The sequence below is a fragment of the Haliaeetus leucocephalus genome, unplaced genomic scaffold (assembly GCF_000737465.1).
Source record: "Haliaeetus leucocephalus isolate CR32 unplaced genomic scaffold, Haliaeetus_leucocephalus-4.0 Scaffold751, whole genome shotgun sequence".
NCBI lineage: Eukaryota > Metazoa > Chordata > Aves > Accipitriformes > Accipitridae > Haliaeetus > Haliaeetus leucocephalus.
Window position 1 is genome coordinate 8,938,298 of NW_010973187.1, and position 16,148 is coordinate 8,954,445.

At 39.3% G+C, this 16,148-nt stretch overlaps 1 protein-coding gene across 3 annotated transcripts in view; it reads left to right on the forward strand.

Moving 5' to 3' along the window:
• CD36 (CD36 molecule (thrombospondin receptor)) overlaps positions 1-16,148 on the forward strand; it is a 35,638-nt gene that overhangs the window by 9,710 nt on the left and 9,780 nt on the right. For all 3 annotated transcript variants that reach the window (XM_010580938.1, XM_010580939.1, XM_010580936.1), the window contains exons 2-5: positions 2,536-2,769; positions 11,298-11,458; positions 13,130-13,274; positions 15,861-16,040. In XM_010580938.1, the coding sequence (XP_010579240.1) occupies positions 2,650-2,769; positions 11,298-11,458; positions 13,130-13,274; positions 15,861-16,040 (606 nt within the window). In that variant the 5' untranslated portion in view covers positions 2,536-2,649. The remainder of the gene's footprint in view (positions 1-2,535; positions 2,770-11,297; positions 11,459-13,129; positions 13,275-15,860; positions 16,041-16,148) is intronic.

A 16,148-nucleotide genomic window follows, 5' to 3' on the forward strand; every position in this document is an offset into this window, starting at 1 on the left:
AGCCCTCTTTAAACACTTATGGAAGAGGTATTTCCATTTAAATTGTAAAATGTGTATTTCCACACTTTTAAAAAAAAATCTGCTAGAATAGATAGCATTGGGGGGGGGAAATCAACTTGAAATATGTACTTTTCAGAATTTGATTTCACTGAGAATTTCTGCTTCTTAGATTTGCTACAATGTGTAACAACAGTCAGATTTTTAAATTCCCACACCACTTATCCAATGAGTTGCACAGCCGTATTACGGTTCTGCTTTTGACAGAGTGAAGATCTTGATCTGAACATATCTACAAAGACATGAGGGTTGGTCCTAGTGACTTTCACTTAAAAGTTCTCCAGGTCCACTGAATTTCTAACTTGAGTTTGCTTTGAAGTTTGCTGTTAGCGACATTATGCATCCATCCGCTACGTCAAAGAGCCTTTAATAACTTGGTGTTTTTATAACTCAGTCAAGTCGTCTTTTAGTTACGTTTGTGAAAAGTGCAACAAGTTGCATGAAAAGTCTGGGGAAATGGATTTTTTTTCTTAATGTTACCCCTTTGATGAGTTTCTATTGCTGTTCTTGCAAAGGCACAGAGTAGCAGAGCTGGTAGAGAGGCAAGCAACTAAGTAAACCTGCAGTTCAAATTAGGTGTACCTGCTCCAGCAGAAAAGCCAGGTTTACAGCTGTAAAGAGACTCTTCTCAGTCCCTAGCAAAAGGGACTTGGTCCCTTGGGTGTGCAGGTAAAGCAATCAAAGGGTAAAGTTTTGATGTGGGAACCGCAAGGAATGGCCTGGTGGCAGGTGGATGGATGGGCTGACTTTTATAGGAAGGATATTGTTCTGAGATTGCAAGTAGTCTTTTGGTTATTCTGCTTCCAAATGTCCACAGAGAATCGATTAAAATACCAAATGAGCTCAAATGTACAGAAATAGTCATTGTTAACGGCAAGGGAGCCAGAAACTGCTGCTAGTGCAAGAGCAGGCAAAAGGTAGGTTTCCAATGCAGATAAAAAGAGCAGTCTGGGCTTACATATGGACATGATATAATTGTGAGTTTGGTAGGACATAGGAGGACACATCACCAGCCTGCTGACCATGATACCTTATATGTCAATGCATGCTGTATGTGTCCTTTTTTTAATGAAAGGACCTTATAACTGCGTTTACAAAAATAAAACACATGCTATTCCTACACTTGCTTTACTATTTAGAAATCCATGGATATTTTTTAGCCCTTTAATCCTCATGAGCAATCTGGGAATTCAGACTGAGTTGTTCTTCCACTTCATCTTTCTGTTTTCCTTCTCTCTCTGTGTTTGGCTTTGAATGCGTAATTAACTCTGCAGCCAATACCTGCTTTAAAATTGATTTAGAGATGATCACAACATGTTAACAAACAGAAATTGGTAAGAATAAAAAGGATATGGACAATGACATCTAAAATAGATAACAGCAGATTTTGTGTTAGCTGGAGGTCTAAAGCAAGTAACAAACTTGCAAATTCCGTGGATGTGATTAATTCCTGAGCAAGAATAAATTGCAAATTGGGCAGCTCTTTGTCTCAGTTATTCATAAACAGTAACAAATAGGAAAAAGTATCACTGGGAGGTTATGTTTTACCATATCTCTCAGCACTGGTATCATTCTGATTTTCTTTACAACACCTTTCACTAGGGGCCAGATATCAAGATATGTTAGCATATATTACCAGCAACTGTTGTTTTCCAATGAGTAATTGCAGACATATTTCTTTTTCTGAGACTGAATGATCTTGAAATATAAGGTGCTACATCTTTCAAAGATCAAAATCCAGACTCACTTTAAGAAATCTGCCTTTCTGTAAGGCAGCTGGGATTGATGAAACTAGGAGATGGTAAGAATGCAGCTCTAAAAGGAAAATCTAGCCATGTCTTTGTCATGAAGTGCCTGAAACAAAGTTTTATCCCTTCTGTAGTAGACTGTGGACTGCCAGAGATCTGGAAAGACGGGCTTTTCGTAGGTGCCTCCCATTAGAGGCTGGCATTCCCACCAAGGTGCTGATGAACCTTGAGGACTTCTTTACTGGCATAATGCAGAAACAGCCTGGGTAGCTCACGCTAGAGGTGTAAACTCCTGGTTTTGCCTGAAGTGGGAGCCATGGGCATTTGCAGGCTGCCTTAACTGCAGAAGGCTATAGCCTCCTCCTTTGGCACGGAGAGATTTTAGAGAAGGTGCTTGCCTCAGGAAGAGTGTCATCTGAGTAGTAATTATGTCAGTTTGACCTAATGCAACTGAGCCAAAAACAAAACAAAACAAAACAAAGACTAGTGAAACTAGTGCAACTAAGGCTAGACTTATCAGTCTTTTAAAGAATTGGAATAAAAAAAGTTAATAATATGTAACAAGTTAACTAGCTTGCCAAAAGCACATGCAACTTTTTTTTTTTTTTGGCACTGGCTGTCACTGTCTGGCTGGTTTTGACATGTAATCTTCCTACCTGCTTCACCTCATGCACTTTGTACTTTGAGCTTTGGAATGTGATTTTTATCCACTCTCTCCTTATATTAGCAGCTTCTCTCAGGAAGATCAGTGAGTCTGTCAGGACCAACAAGCGAGAAAAAAACCTCAAGCCTTACAGCAAGGACATTTTTACATTGTCTACCTGCATCCTGACATAGGAGAGGAATGGTCTGTAACAGAAACTGTGGGCTCCTCACCGGGGCTGTCATCGGTGCTGTGTTGGCTATCTTTGGAGGAGTTCTGATACCAGTTGGAGATCACCTGATAGGCAAAGCAATAAAAAAGGTAAATTCTTTTTCCTTTTTTTTTTTTTCAGTCTATATGGTTTGTGGTTATTGAATAGTCATTATTTCTAAATCTTGTGTTCTGTTTCTGCTTCTTTCCTTTTTTTTGTTTATTAAACCTACGGGTTTTAAATATATGCAAACCAAATTTCCCTGGGAATAGATGCTGCAGCAATATTTTTTTTAATATATTAATTATATTGCCATGTTTACTTGGCTGCTCTCTTTCATGCTTCACATGAGAAGCCAAAATATTGTTTTCAAGATGTGTTTTCAGTAATGTAATTTAGAAGTAAGCATTTTTTATTTTCATTTTAATTATGATTGCTTCTACTTTCTTTTTCTTTTCCCATGAGGATCCACTTATTTATTTTTCTGCATTTTTTTCTTATTTTGGTACTCATTCCATGCACTTATATTTATGTACTGCAAATAATCTAAACAAACTTCTGATGCAGAATCTCTAATCCTAGACTTACATGCATTCAGCTCACATTCTGTGACTATATGATCCAAGTCAATGTGCTCCACAAGACTGCAGGATCTGATCATACAAATCTCCTTGATTCAAGGAGTGTGAAGGGTAATAGAAGTAGAGTGTTGTAGACCTGACAGACACTTTTTTTTTTTTTTTTTTTTTTAGATGATTTTATGTCTTTAAAATCTAGGGGTGGTTAAATACAAATGAAAAGTTAATTTCTTAAATCTTCGGTGAAAAGGGTGTATAACTGAGCATCTAAATCATGGAGTAATCTGGAGTGAAAGACCATGGAAGCCCTGGGGTGTCCACTATGGAGGCATGGAGTCTCCCTGGGTCACGGCAGCCAAAGTGGGCTCTCCTACAGTTAAAAATCTAGAAACCTTAAGGTCTTTTGCTGATGGTTAGTCCTCCTAATGATCTGCTGCAGTGCTGAAGGCTGTGGAGATACTTATTCAAAGGCCCTTCTGAAAGACTGCCCTTAACAGCTGTTGAAGTCAATTGAGGAGGTGGATACATGAACTGTCAGGAAATGTTAAACTGTCTGTTGAAGCCCTGCCTAGATTCTAGCATCACGTTTTTTAAAAAATTGGAAAAAATGGCTTCTACATAACATTTTGTCAGCAAACTCAGTGAAAACCTAACTGTGGAGGAATTTTACAATTCTTACTGTATTTTTCATTAATTTTTCAAATTTACAGAGAATAATTTTCATTGAGAATGATTTTATAGAGAATAATTTTCAAATTTATAGAGGCTGAAGCACCTATCCTATGAAGTCAGGCTGAGAGAGTTGGGGTTGTTCAGCTCCAGGGAGACCTTATAGCAGCCTTCCAGTACCCAAAGGGGGCCTACAAGAAAGCTGGAGAGGGACTTTTTACAAGGGCATGTACTGATAGGACAAGGGGTAACGGCTTTAAACTGAAAGAGGGTAGATTTAAATTAGATGTAAGGAAGAAATTCTTCACTGTAAGGGTGGTCAAGGCACTGGAACGGGTTGCCCAGAGAGGTTGTGGATGCCCCATCCCTGGCAGTGTTCCAGGCCAGGTTGGATGGGGCTTTGAGCAACCTGCTCTAGTGGAAGGTGTTGGAAGCTTCCATCTGATGGAAGAGGCTTGAACTAGATGATCTTTAAGGTCCCTTCCAACCCAAACTATCCTATGATTCTATGAATAAAAAAAATCTCCTTACCTTAAAAATTTACTTTGAGTTAATCCAGACTGTTGTCTTATGCCATTAAGTATTTTCAAAGCAAATTACACATATGAGCAATGTTATGTGTTCATCTGTTTACTTATAGTAATGAACCAGTTTTACAGCATGGTTTGCAAATGCCTACATACTGAATTATATCCGCATGAGTTCTTAGTGGTAAAGTATTAGACAGAGTAATTTTTTCCTCAACCTCTTTTGAATTTTCTGCATTGTGATAGTGTTTCAGATGTTTGTACCTATTTCAAGGCAGCTTGTTTGATGTATGCATAAAGGAAAATTTGTAGCAGTATTCATGTAAGACATAAAAGAGTAAATTTGTAGAGGCTTTATTTATTTAAGTAAATGGATACTTTTTTCTAAGCACAAGTCATACTAGATTATTTTCTTGCTATTTGGCATGCTGACTATTCAGTAAGACCATGAGACTCTTAAGACTATTCCTTTTCAGAAAAGATATGCCAAGGTACAACAGCTGAAATATATGATCAGTTCAGCAGGTACTCAAGAGTTACCTGAATCTAATTAATTCTGATTTACCTGTGTTGATGAAAGGGATAGTAAGAAAAAAAATAATATTTGTTATTCACTGCAGTTATATTTAAGATAAGTATAGAGCTGACTGCAAAGGAAACAGGTCTGCTGAGCAGACCATATTAAAAATACTTTTTTTTTTTTTTCCAAATCTTTCACTTTTGGAAAGGTCTTTTTTTAAGTAGATATTTGGTAGAAACAGATCAGTTCCAATGACAATTTTATTTGGAATTTCTCAAGAATAGAGACTCTAGGACAGGAAAAACCCTAATGAGTGAGATGTTCTCTCAAATATGGCCTGTAACCATTTATATTTCTATTTGTACTCTTATAAGGCAAAGCCTGAACTTAGGTCCTCACCCACTGCATGAAATCAAATGTCAAAATGCCACATTTTTTATGAAAGGGAAAAACCATTTCAGATATCACCATTATAAGCAAAATCATATCTTAAATTCTGCACAGTCCAAAGCTTGAAAAAAGACCCTTAGTTGTTCCTCTGCATATCCTATCTCAGAGTAAATTGCAGTTCTTTGCACAGGTTGACAGCAATGCAGTAAGACCAAACCTGTATTTCTAAGGAAAATGAATGTTCCTGTAAAATTTTATTGCTGGATTAGAGAAACAAATGTTGAATATTTTTTTTTTCCTCCTGAATGAATAGTTTTAGGACACTTGATACTATAACATCTCAAATTGTCATAAATTAAGTTGTTATCAAGATTTGATCAAATCACCTTGTCATCAATTTACTCACAAGCAAGTCCAGCTGAACTTCTTAGCATCTCCCAATAAACAGGGCCAACTTCAATTTCAAAAATCAATGCCATCAATAGTTCTTACCATTCTTGTTCTGCTAGCAGCAGAAGCCTGAGCATGCTTCCCTTAACCACACATCTTTGCAGCTTACCGAACCCTATCAGCCTCATTTCTCCTCTGTTTCAGTCATTGAGAGATTAACCTGAGTAAACACTGCAGGACGTATTTTGCTGGAAGGCTGCATACTGTTGCTGCAGCAAAGAGAAAGCATCTGCAAGTGTACAGACAGTCTCAGGTGCCCTCAGAAATTTGTCAGTCGGGGTATAGGCTGTTATCTCCGAGCAGGCAGGTGCTGTTCTCCACCCATGAACAGTCCATGGGTGAACAACCCAAACAAAGTCCATGTAACACCAAGATGTTACCCCTTCCTGTGTTCCACTTTATTAACATATATCTCTGCTTCAACACAAAACACACTGCTATGTTTTCTAACACCAGACTGCTTTACCTGTGTCTCAGATCTTTTTTAGATAAGCTGTTTCCACTCCTGCATGCAGTGGGGGGGCAGGGTTTTAAAAAATGGCAACATTATATGTATTTTCTGACTCTTTTTTGAGGCTCTTTAAAGAAACTATCACTTGAAGAGCACACTCAAAATGACACCAACACCAGCAGCACCTTGGCAGGGATCCACTGAAGGAGATTAGTGCTAAGCTATTTCAGCTCTGATACTCTTCAGGGAAAGGAGACTTCCCCCTGAAAAGATGCCTTTGATTCTAGTACCAAAGGCCAAAAATCCTAGTTTCCCCAAACAATGAATCTATCCAGAGGGGAGAGATGCCCGTCCATGAAGTTCTTGAAGGTTTAGAAAACTGTCCTTGGTACAGTTAGGAGTGAAACCTGAAAGTTTCAGAATTCTTTACAAAAAATAGTTTGTTTGAGGCTATCAAAATATACCTTTTTAACTGATTCCACACATTTCGGTTGCACATTATCATGTCTGTTATCATTATTATTAGACATTATCATGCCTAACATTAAAAAAAAAAGGTGAATTTAAAACAACAAATCAGAAAGCTTGCACCTGATATTGTTGAAAGGAGATGTTTCAACATGGCTCAATTACTACTTTTTGCCTTTCCCTTCCTTAAAACAATATTATTTATTTAGGCAAAATTCCCATTATTTGAGTTATGGTAAAACTTTTTTTTTTTAGCTGATCAGCTTTTTTTTTACCCCTAGGTCTAACCACTCAAACCCATTGGTAGCTGATTCATTTTCCAGAAGAATCTTTATCGCTACTTCTCTAAGAGCTTTTGCTTTCTACCTGAGCGTGTGAGCTCAGGAGGTTAAGAGAAGCCACATAATGTTACTTAATATATTGAATTCCTGATTAATTGATAATACAGAATGGTGTATGATTTGCTACAATACCTCAGTGCTGCACTCTTTCTGTAGAGTCCTCAGGGTCAGTCTTTGCTATTTTTAGCAATAAAGCTATCAATTTTAGCTATTATTAAGTTTAGCCATCTGTCTGTCTACATATCTGTTATCTATGGTTGGCCAGATTGTAACTCCTCAGCTACTGGAGGCATAGGAAACACTTCTAATTTAAAATTGTGCTTGTGACATTCATATGCCACTTCTTTATCTAAAATTAAGCTGAAGCAACTGCTGCCTCCCAGCAGAACAAAAGTGATCTAATCGCACATATTCCAGCATTATCAATGATAAACTTGATTGGCTTCCATAATTTTTTATGATCAAGGACTGAAAAAGGACTAAAAGCTTTGATCAAACAAAGCTTGGATAGAAAGACTACTAATAAGCTAATAATCCTACACAATTGTATTGTTTGTTTCCTCCAGCTTACATATGCAGCCCAACACATACAACACATAGACATAAACTGTGACAATTTTTTTACAGCCTCAAGTATTCACGGCATCTCTCAGTTCCCAGAAAATGGCATCTTTTGTCCATCTAGCCAGATCCTTTGTCAAGACAGTAACTTTGTCTTACATTTTGTATTTCTTCATCAGAAATCATGATGGCTGAATTTAGCATAAAGCAACAAAGTACAGCAAGTTTCTATTGCTGACTGCTCAGCATTTCTTGAATTTATGTATTGCTAGTTGACCCACCACAAGTGGGGAAAAATTGTGTCAGAAACAAAAGGGGTTAAAGTTCCCATTGATTTCACTCAGTCTTGCACAGTTAGGTCATGAGATGAACTTTGCTGTGTAGCAATTATGTATTGTATAACTACTTTTGCTAACAATAGTTAATCTTGCATAAGATATTAGAGCTGATGCAGTTGACTAGGGAGTTAAGAAGTGTTTCATGTTATCAGCTGCAAATTAGCAGTTTCCCAAATTACCCTACCTTTCATAATATCACAAAGCATGGCAGTGTTACTAGGGCAATATACAAGTGACCAGCCATAGAGAGGGGTAATATTTAGGGCTGGCCTCACCAGTGATCAGACAGCCAACACCCAAGGGCTTGCTGGTGTAAGGATACTAGATTTATTAAATGAAGACATGAATAAAGACAGATCTCTAGATTTTCTTCCACTTTAACCCACCATTTGCACTCGAAGTATGTGACAGAAGATCATGCACACCTCCTTTGTGGGAGAAATGTTATTAACAATAATGGCTGAATGCCACCGAAAATAACGGTCTTGCTCCCTTCCTCCCCCTCCCTCTTTTGTCCTGCTGCTTCCTTTGTTTTAACTCTGGTTCTCACTTGATCCTTGCCCCTACCCACACCACCAAACCAAGTGGCTCACTGGTAGAAAGGTAACCCAGAAAAAAAGAAAGGAAATAGCTTCCCTCCAGCCCGGCAGGCAGAAACAGCTCCCTGAGGAATGAGAGCCGGCCCAAAGAAGGGGGAGGCGTGTAGATCAGGTACCGGGGGCTGCGGGAGCCGGCTAGCCCCTTTGGCCGCAGCACTGTCAGGTCGGATCAGCTCTCCCCTTGAGGCATCCCCCAAGAGTGTCCACGGTGGCATTAGCACAGAGCAGATGCTGGGCTGCCAGTCCACACAGTAACTCATTGCGACCTGGCTGTCCTGTTTACTCAGGTCCCAGGGACATCTTCATACAACTCCCGAAGTAATTTTTCTCTGTCGGCATTTCCTAAGGTATAATACGGACATACTAGCTATTCTTGCATGAAAAATAAAAGCAAGCCACCCTACCTCTTTAGGTGGACAGCAAATTTGTTCTAGATCGATAAGAAAGTACATAGTCTAGTGAAGTGCAGTAAGAGGCAGTACGGGATGTACATGAAAAGGCTCGTGACACAGCCTATAGTCTCAGTTTACATGGAAAATTGTCCTGGTTGTACTAAAAAGCCAGTGTAACGTCCTGCTCACTCTTAGTTTTCGCTGCAATAGCAGAGAGAGGATTAGAGGCAAAGATCCACCCTTTGATAAAAATAAGATCATTTACATGGAGAAAGCTGTGAGGAAGCATGTTCCTTGTATTCTTCCAAGTCAACACAAAGTTGTAACGTGTGATCATTGCAGAATAAACATTTTTCAAAACGCCCCAGATGTCTAAAGCTGGAGGCAGGTTGCGGACTATTTCTGCACCTCTCCAGGATGGGAGGAGAGGTCCTATGGCTCAGGTACTGAGCAAACTCTGCAGTGGCAGAAGAGTTAGCACATCATTCTGTGCTATTATAACCCCTAGCAAAGGGTTATAAGGGGAGGGAGGAAGGGATGGAGAGGATTTTTAAGAAGTAACGTTACTTTAAAATCTATAGTCACAAGGCTGAAACTTCTCTATTCACGTCTGTGCCTGTGTGTTGTTGACTTCTAGAGAGATTAGTTTGTCCTCTTGACCATATAGCTGCCAGGAATCCTTAACCATTTCCCTACCCCAGTTACACAGAGGCAGGAAGTCAAATCCTGGCATCTGTCCCCATCCCAGGACCCTGCTGAGTACAGATCACAGACTCTGAGCAGACCAAGTTGTGCCTTTCTTTATATCAGCCTACTTCTCCCAGATTCTCTGAGCAATGCTCTGTGGAAACTGAAAAGGTGATTTCCAAATCTTGTAAGCTTTTCTCTCTTCATCGAGGAGGTGCTCTGTCCCTTGCTGGATCACAGCTGTGATGGAGTCTTTGGCCTCCTGAGGTTTGCAAAACAAGGCTGAAGAGAATTTTAGCTGTCAGGTCAGAGTGCAAGACCTCAAGCTGATGACACATTTGCTGCAGCAAGGTTTCCTTCCCCTCTCACACAAATGCACATAAATTATAGCAGATATTCAGAGAGCAAGCCCAGTGCTTTACACCACCAGCAAGGCATTTGCAACTCCACCATACAAACAGGCTTTCCACAGACAAAGCCCTGACTGTGTTACGAGTTCTCCAAGACATGGTATTTGTTTCTAACTGCAGTGATTCTTAATTGGTAGTACCCTTTTTTTTTTTTAAACTTTGCTTGCTAAGCAAACTCCAGAGGCAGAAACCTAAGCTAGAAAGAAAATCTAGCAACTTGTAATTTAAAATGTCTTTTCTTGCTATCTGGAGGGATTCCAGCCTTTTAATTCCTGGGACTCTATGAGCCGTGCAAATTAACTAATTAATATTGCACCACTCTAATAAAAAAACCATTTTATATGTTGGAACCAGGCAGCCTAGATTTTCCTTCTTATTGAGAAAACTTTTCTGAATTTTTACCACCAAGGAGAAAAACTACATTATCCCAGGGCTTTGGGAAATTCATCTAGAAAGAGGCCTAATGTAGATCAGGCAAAGCAGGCGTTCTCCTGACAACGCAGGAAACAAACTCTCCTTCTCACTGTACAGTCCCAAGGACTGAATAGACATTTACCATATTATAGCTGAGGGCCACAGACATAAAGCTGTTGGTTATTCTAGAGTGGTTCTTCATGTCCTGTCTTGTCCCTATAGCCATATTTTGCCCTCGTTACCTAGACCTGGGAAACTTTCCTAACAAAATGTTATCAAAACTAGAGACATTTCTTAGAAAGTCTCAGTTTTGGTGACAAGAGTTTTCTGACAAAAACCAGTCCTGCAAGAACACTATTTGCTTTCTCTGGGTGCAAAATTACTTAGGGCCTGAGTAATGCTCAGAGGTAACTCTCATTTCCTCCTCTGAGCTATTTGCAAACATATGAAAAGTAGTTTATGGATTCTAAAAACCTCTGTGTATCATTCAGTCATTCAAAGATTTTTTGTTTTACAAATAATCAGTGGATTTGGCAAGTATTTGGGAACTAAGGCAGAGCCCGACCACAGCAGTAGGAAAGTTTTGCTACTGGCTAGAGTAGCAATTATATCAGCTTTGTGGTCACTTATTTTAGGGGGACTCACTTTTGCTCTCCCTGAGCAGGAATGTCAGGCTACCTTCAAATATTGGCCAAAAAATGTGTGCTGCATGCCTTATATTGATGATAAAAGGGGTTTTTTTTGTGTTTGTTTGGGAATCTTCTACAATCCTCTAGAGAGTAAATGCAGCCTGTCACTCTTTTTTTTTGTGCTTAATTTTAGCTTTGATTTTTGTCCTTTTAGGAAGCTGTCATTGCAAATGGTACCATTGCTTTTGAAAATTGGCGTGTGCCAGGAAGTTCAGTTTACAGGCAATTTTGGGTTTTCCATGTGCAAAATCCCTCAGAAGTATTAGACCAAGGAGCACGTCCAAAACTTGAACAAAGAGGACCTTACACATACAGGTAAGCAAAGCCCCCTGAATATGTGACATGTCGTATCAGAAGTTTTGTTAAAGTCAGAGAAAGTTCTGATGTTGACATAGGACTAGTTGATGCTTCCTGAGTCATTAAGCTCAATACCCAGCTATGACTGGCACATTTCTTATGAAGTTGCTTTCCTAAAATGATAAGATATTTATTTCTTGATATCTTTGGGGATTCATATTGTATTTGCAAGCTGGTTTTGCATTGCAGCATCTACAGCTGAGGTGCTTTGATGCCTAAAAGACTATTTATTTCTCACTGGAAATAGAGAACTCTTTGTTTATAGAGCAGCTGGGAAGACATAGGAAATGGTTACACAGGAATCAGGAAACTAATCACTTAAGAAATACCACAGAAGGTGAATTCCTGCCAAACAGAAGTGTTTTACTCTGGTGGTGGTGATTGTGCCTATTTTCTTAGGGACATATCTCTGCTAGAAGCCTAGATGATACCATGTAAGAAATGATGGCTATAGCTGTTCTGACTGCTGCGGTCATGTTCACGTGGGACATTGGGTGTCCCTGAATCACTGTGACACTGGGTGTCTCTCTCTCTCTCTCTCAATCTCCCTTTAAATATTTAATTATTTATTAAATATTTAATTATTTATTGGCCTTGAAAATGCAAATGTCCCCACAATTCTGTTGGGAAACTTTGTTTTAGGTCATTTGTTTCGTTAGAAGTAATATTAATTAGAAAAAAAATCTCCCAACTTCCAGGTAGGTGCTCTGCACATTAGGCTATTAATTAAAATGACATGCACAGAAACCAATCTTGAGAAGCCAAGATCCAGCTGCTTTGGGGGTAAGGCCCACCTGCACTGGCTACATCTGTACCATGGGGAAATACTCTCCGAACCTTTTGGTCCCCCTATGCCCAGGCTGGAAGATCTGATGGAGTACCCTCAAGATCCCTTCTGGGACGGAGCTGGGACAAGGTTTGTGGACCCACAGCATAGGCTAAGCCATATGATGCCACAGAGGGGTCAGCCAGAGGATGGGGACTTGAAGAGTTGAGCTAAAACTAGAACTGCAGCGGCTCAGAGATCTGTATCTTAGGGATCTGCTGACAAGGTATTCTTGAGAGGCTTATGAGAATCTCAGTGGAGCTGAAAGACAGCTTATAAATCTCCATATGCATATAAAATGTTATCAGAGTGACTCCTATTACGGATTTAACCTGTAATCTGTTTTGTTGCGACACAGGCCTATCAAATCGAAACTTAAGAGTGTTTATTAATCATTCTAAGTCATCCCCTTCCAATTACATGCAAGCACGAGAAAGCTTAGACAAAAATGTGACAAAACATAATTAATTTAAAACGAAATATAAAAAGATACAAGGTCCATAAAATAAATAAGGTCCATGAAATAAAATAAAAAAGAAATATTTGTTTTCATTTTAGTATCAAGAAAAAAATTCCATTAGGCACTAAGGAAATATTTCCAAATGAAAAATATTTTGTAGAAAATGGAATTTTTACATATACTCACATTAAAATTTTAGAATCCTTTCAGTGGTTATAAAATGTTCAACATTCATCTACAAAAATGTTCATCAACTTTTCAAAAAACTTCAGTCAGCATGGTTATGTGTTGTCTTGAAAGTCAAATGTTAAAAATATTCTATGTTTTTATTTTGTATTTCAAGGGTGCGATATTTACCCAAAGAAAATATCACGGAAAACTCTGATGGCACAATATCCTACATGTTGCCTAACATTGCTCGTTTTGAACCTGATATGTCTGTTGGGACAGAAAATGATACCATCACGTGCCTCAACCTTGCTGTTGTTGTAAGTAAAGAAACAAAACCACAATGTCCACATTCAAATGTTGAGATACTGGAGGAAATAGGGGAGAAGTTAGCATTAGTAATACTGAAACTGCCACAGGATAGGTTTTCTCTCTATGAACTCAGATGACATCAGTGTCAGCTAAGGATAGCTGTATTACTGTGTTTAAAAAAAAAAAAAAAAATCTGAGTACATTAGATATATATATATTAAGGTTTCCTTATATTCCCAGGGTAATCCTAACGGTAAATGAAAATTGACTTGTTCCTGTCTGTTACGGAGGCACACACAATCAAATCCTACAGGTGTTCAAGCTCAGATTTATTCTTCAGTAGAAAAGTTAGTTAGAACTCTGGTAACCATAGTGAACTATAGGTTCAATGACATAAGGGGAATTAGTACTACACAGCTGACTTAAGAATCCTTGAGATTTAAAAGTGATGACTCAAAATGCGCATATCACTCACCTAAAAGATGAGGGCTCTCTCCCTTGAGGAGTTACCTCGGGCGGTGCCCCGACCCAAGGGGGAGTCCCCGACTGCAGACCCGCTGCTCTGAGGAGGACTGATTCCAACGTGTCCTCCGGTGGGACCCCGTTTATACCCTTGTCGAATCTGATCTGTGGTCATTTTAATCCCTATTGGCCAAGAAGGTCACCTCAGTGTACCTGGCATGTCTCGGTTGGCCTGTTCAATTTTCAACCTGTGGCCTCTAGGGTTTGGGATTTTTTCTCTTCTCCCTGCCTGGAGAATCTTTTCTGAGAAAGGGAGCCTATATGAAATTTTCTAGCACCCTGTCCAATTGCACCTTGAAAACTGCCAGTGATGGGGACTCTACAATGTTCCAGTCATTGACTGTTCTCACTGTAAAAAATTTCTTTCTTCTGTCAAGATGAAACCTTTCCTGGTGCAACTTGTACCCGTTGCCCCTTGTCTTCTCCATGTCACTCCTTGTGAAGAAAGAGCCTCCATCCTCTTAGTAGCTGTCCTTTAAGTACTGGAATATTGTGATGAGGTCCCTTAAGCTTTCTTTTCTCTAGGGAGAAAAGACCTAATAATTAAGAGCAAATGGCCTTATTCAGACCAGTTATATTCTGCCTATGTCCTAATTTAGGCCAGCATCTCTTTTTTGAAAAGCTGTTCTTTTTTCCTATGCCCAGAGTCCTTCATGTCACAGTATTAACGGACACGGCTCAACTCCCACACTTTGGACCACATAGCTCTTTATGGGTCTAAGCATAGGCTCATGCCTGCAAACATCTGCGTCAGGGGGGTTGAGAACAGAGGATCCAAGCTTCATTTTGCTATTCAGAAACAAACTGGTGTAAACCTAACCTCCCAGAGAGGCTCTGCCTATCTTGTTTGACAGCACTGACTTTAATCCAGTAGAGTCCACCTTTGATATCATAACCTTGTTGTCAAAATACTCACAAGGGAACTCAGACACATATTTTTCACACTTTCTTAACCCTGAGGGGATTGAACCCACATCTCTTCTGCCTCATAATCTTGTCATATCCATGCCTTCTGCTTACTCTGCATTCCAGTTCAGACAAAAGTAAAAGATTCATGTGGTTCAGGGGGGAGAAATGAGAGCAAAAGAGACTCTTCCATTGCTATCCCCACAGCACTAAGTACAAAGAGATGGCCCACTACTGGGCCTAGGCTGAGCACTTACTCTAAGAGAATCACTTGTTTTTGCACAGATTTACTTATCAAAATTATTACAATTTTCTGCTTCACCAGACAGGCCAACATAGATAATTTCTGTTTGCTTTCTACAAGCTATTCATTGTCTTTAGGGACTTGACTTTATGTTTATGCCTCTGGTAACGTTCATTACAATTATTGCTGGTAAATCTACATTGTTCTTCATTGAATTAGGAAAAGTTATCCATTATTTAGAATTCAGAAATTTCAGAAGCCGTTCAGAAAGAAGGAGTCATTTGTTGCAAATATGTATTCTTTCTAAGTAAAGAAATAATGGAGATGCAGTGCTTTATCAGTTTTATGCAGGATACAGGTGTATTGCTGCTAGCATAACAGCAAATCTAAACCACTTATCTAAGTCAGAAAGTACCAAGGCTTGTATATTTTTACTTACACATTTATAGTGTGAGTGAGTCTGAAGTATGTGACATATGGAGATGACAGAAAGAGGAAGAAAACTGAAAGTGGTACAGCGCATGTTATACAGATAGGGATTTGAGATTATTACTTGGAGACATTCAAAAGCCGTCTGGCCATGGTCCTGGGAAACTGGCTCTTGGTGGTCCTGCTCGAGCAGGGACTTTGGACCAGATGACCTCAAGAGGTCCCTTCCAACCTCAACTGTCCTGTGGTTCTGTGATTAGGGATGGTCTAGTGAACTCATGTAAGCAGTAAAGACAAATTGTCTACTTTTGTGTAAATTATGCCCAGTAATTGTTTTGTTAAGGAGTCAGTTTTAAGTAGAAACTTAACTTACAGTGAGCTGCAACTCTGGAAACTGGCTTTGCCAGAGATTTCTTGGAGTCAGTCTCTGTGTTTTTGATCCAAAGCACATGCAGAATTTTTATGCTAAACATTAATTTTATTGCTGTTGTAGGCTGCACCTTCCTTGTATACAAATACTTTTATACAACTACTACTGAACACCTGGATTAAAGCTTCTAAGTCATCCATGCTGCAGAACAGAACAGTGAAAGAGTTACTGTGGGGATACAAAGATCCCTTCTTAAGTAAGGTCCCCTTCCCCTTGGACCCAGTTCTGGGAGTCTTCTACCCGGTAAGCGAAACCAATGAGGAGGCAAAGCCTTCAGTTATCATTCTGTGAATAAAAATTAAGGCAGCTGCTGTGAGGAAAAAATAATCTGACAATGCTACAATATAGTTC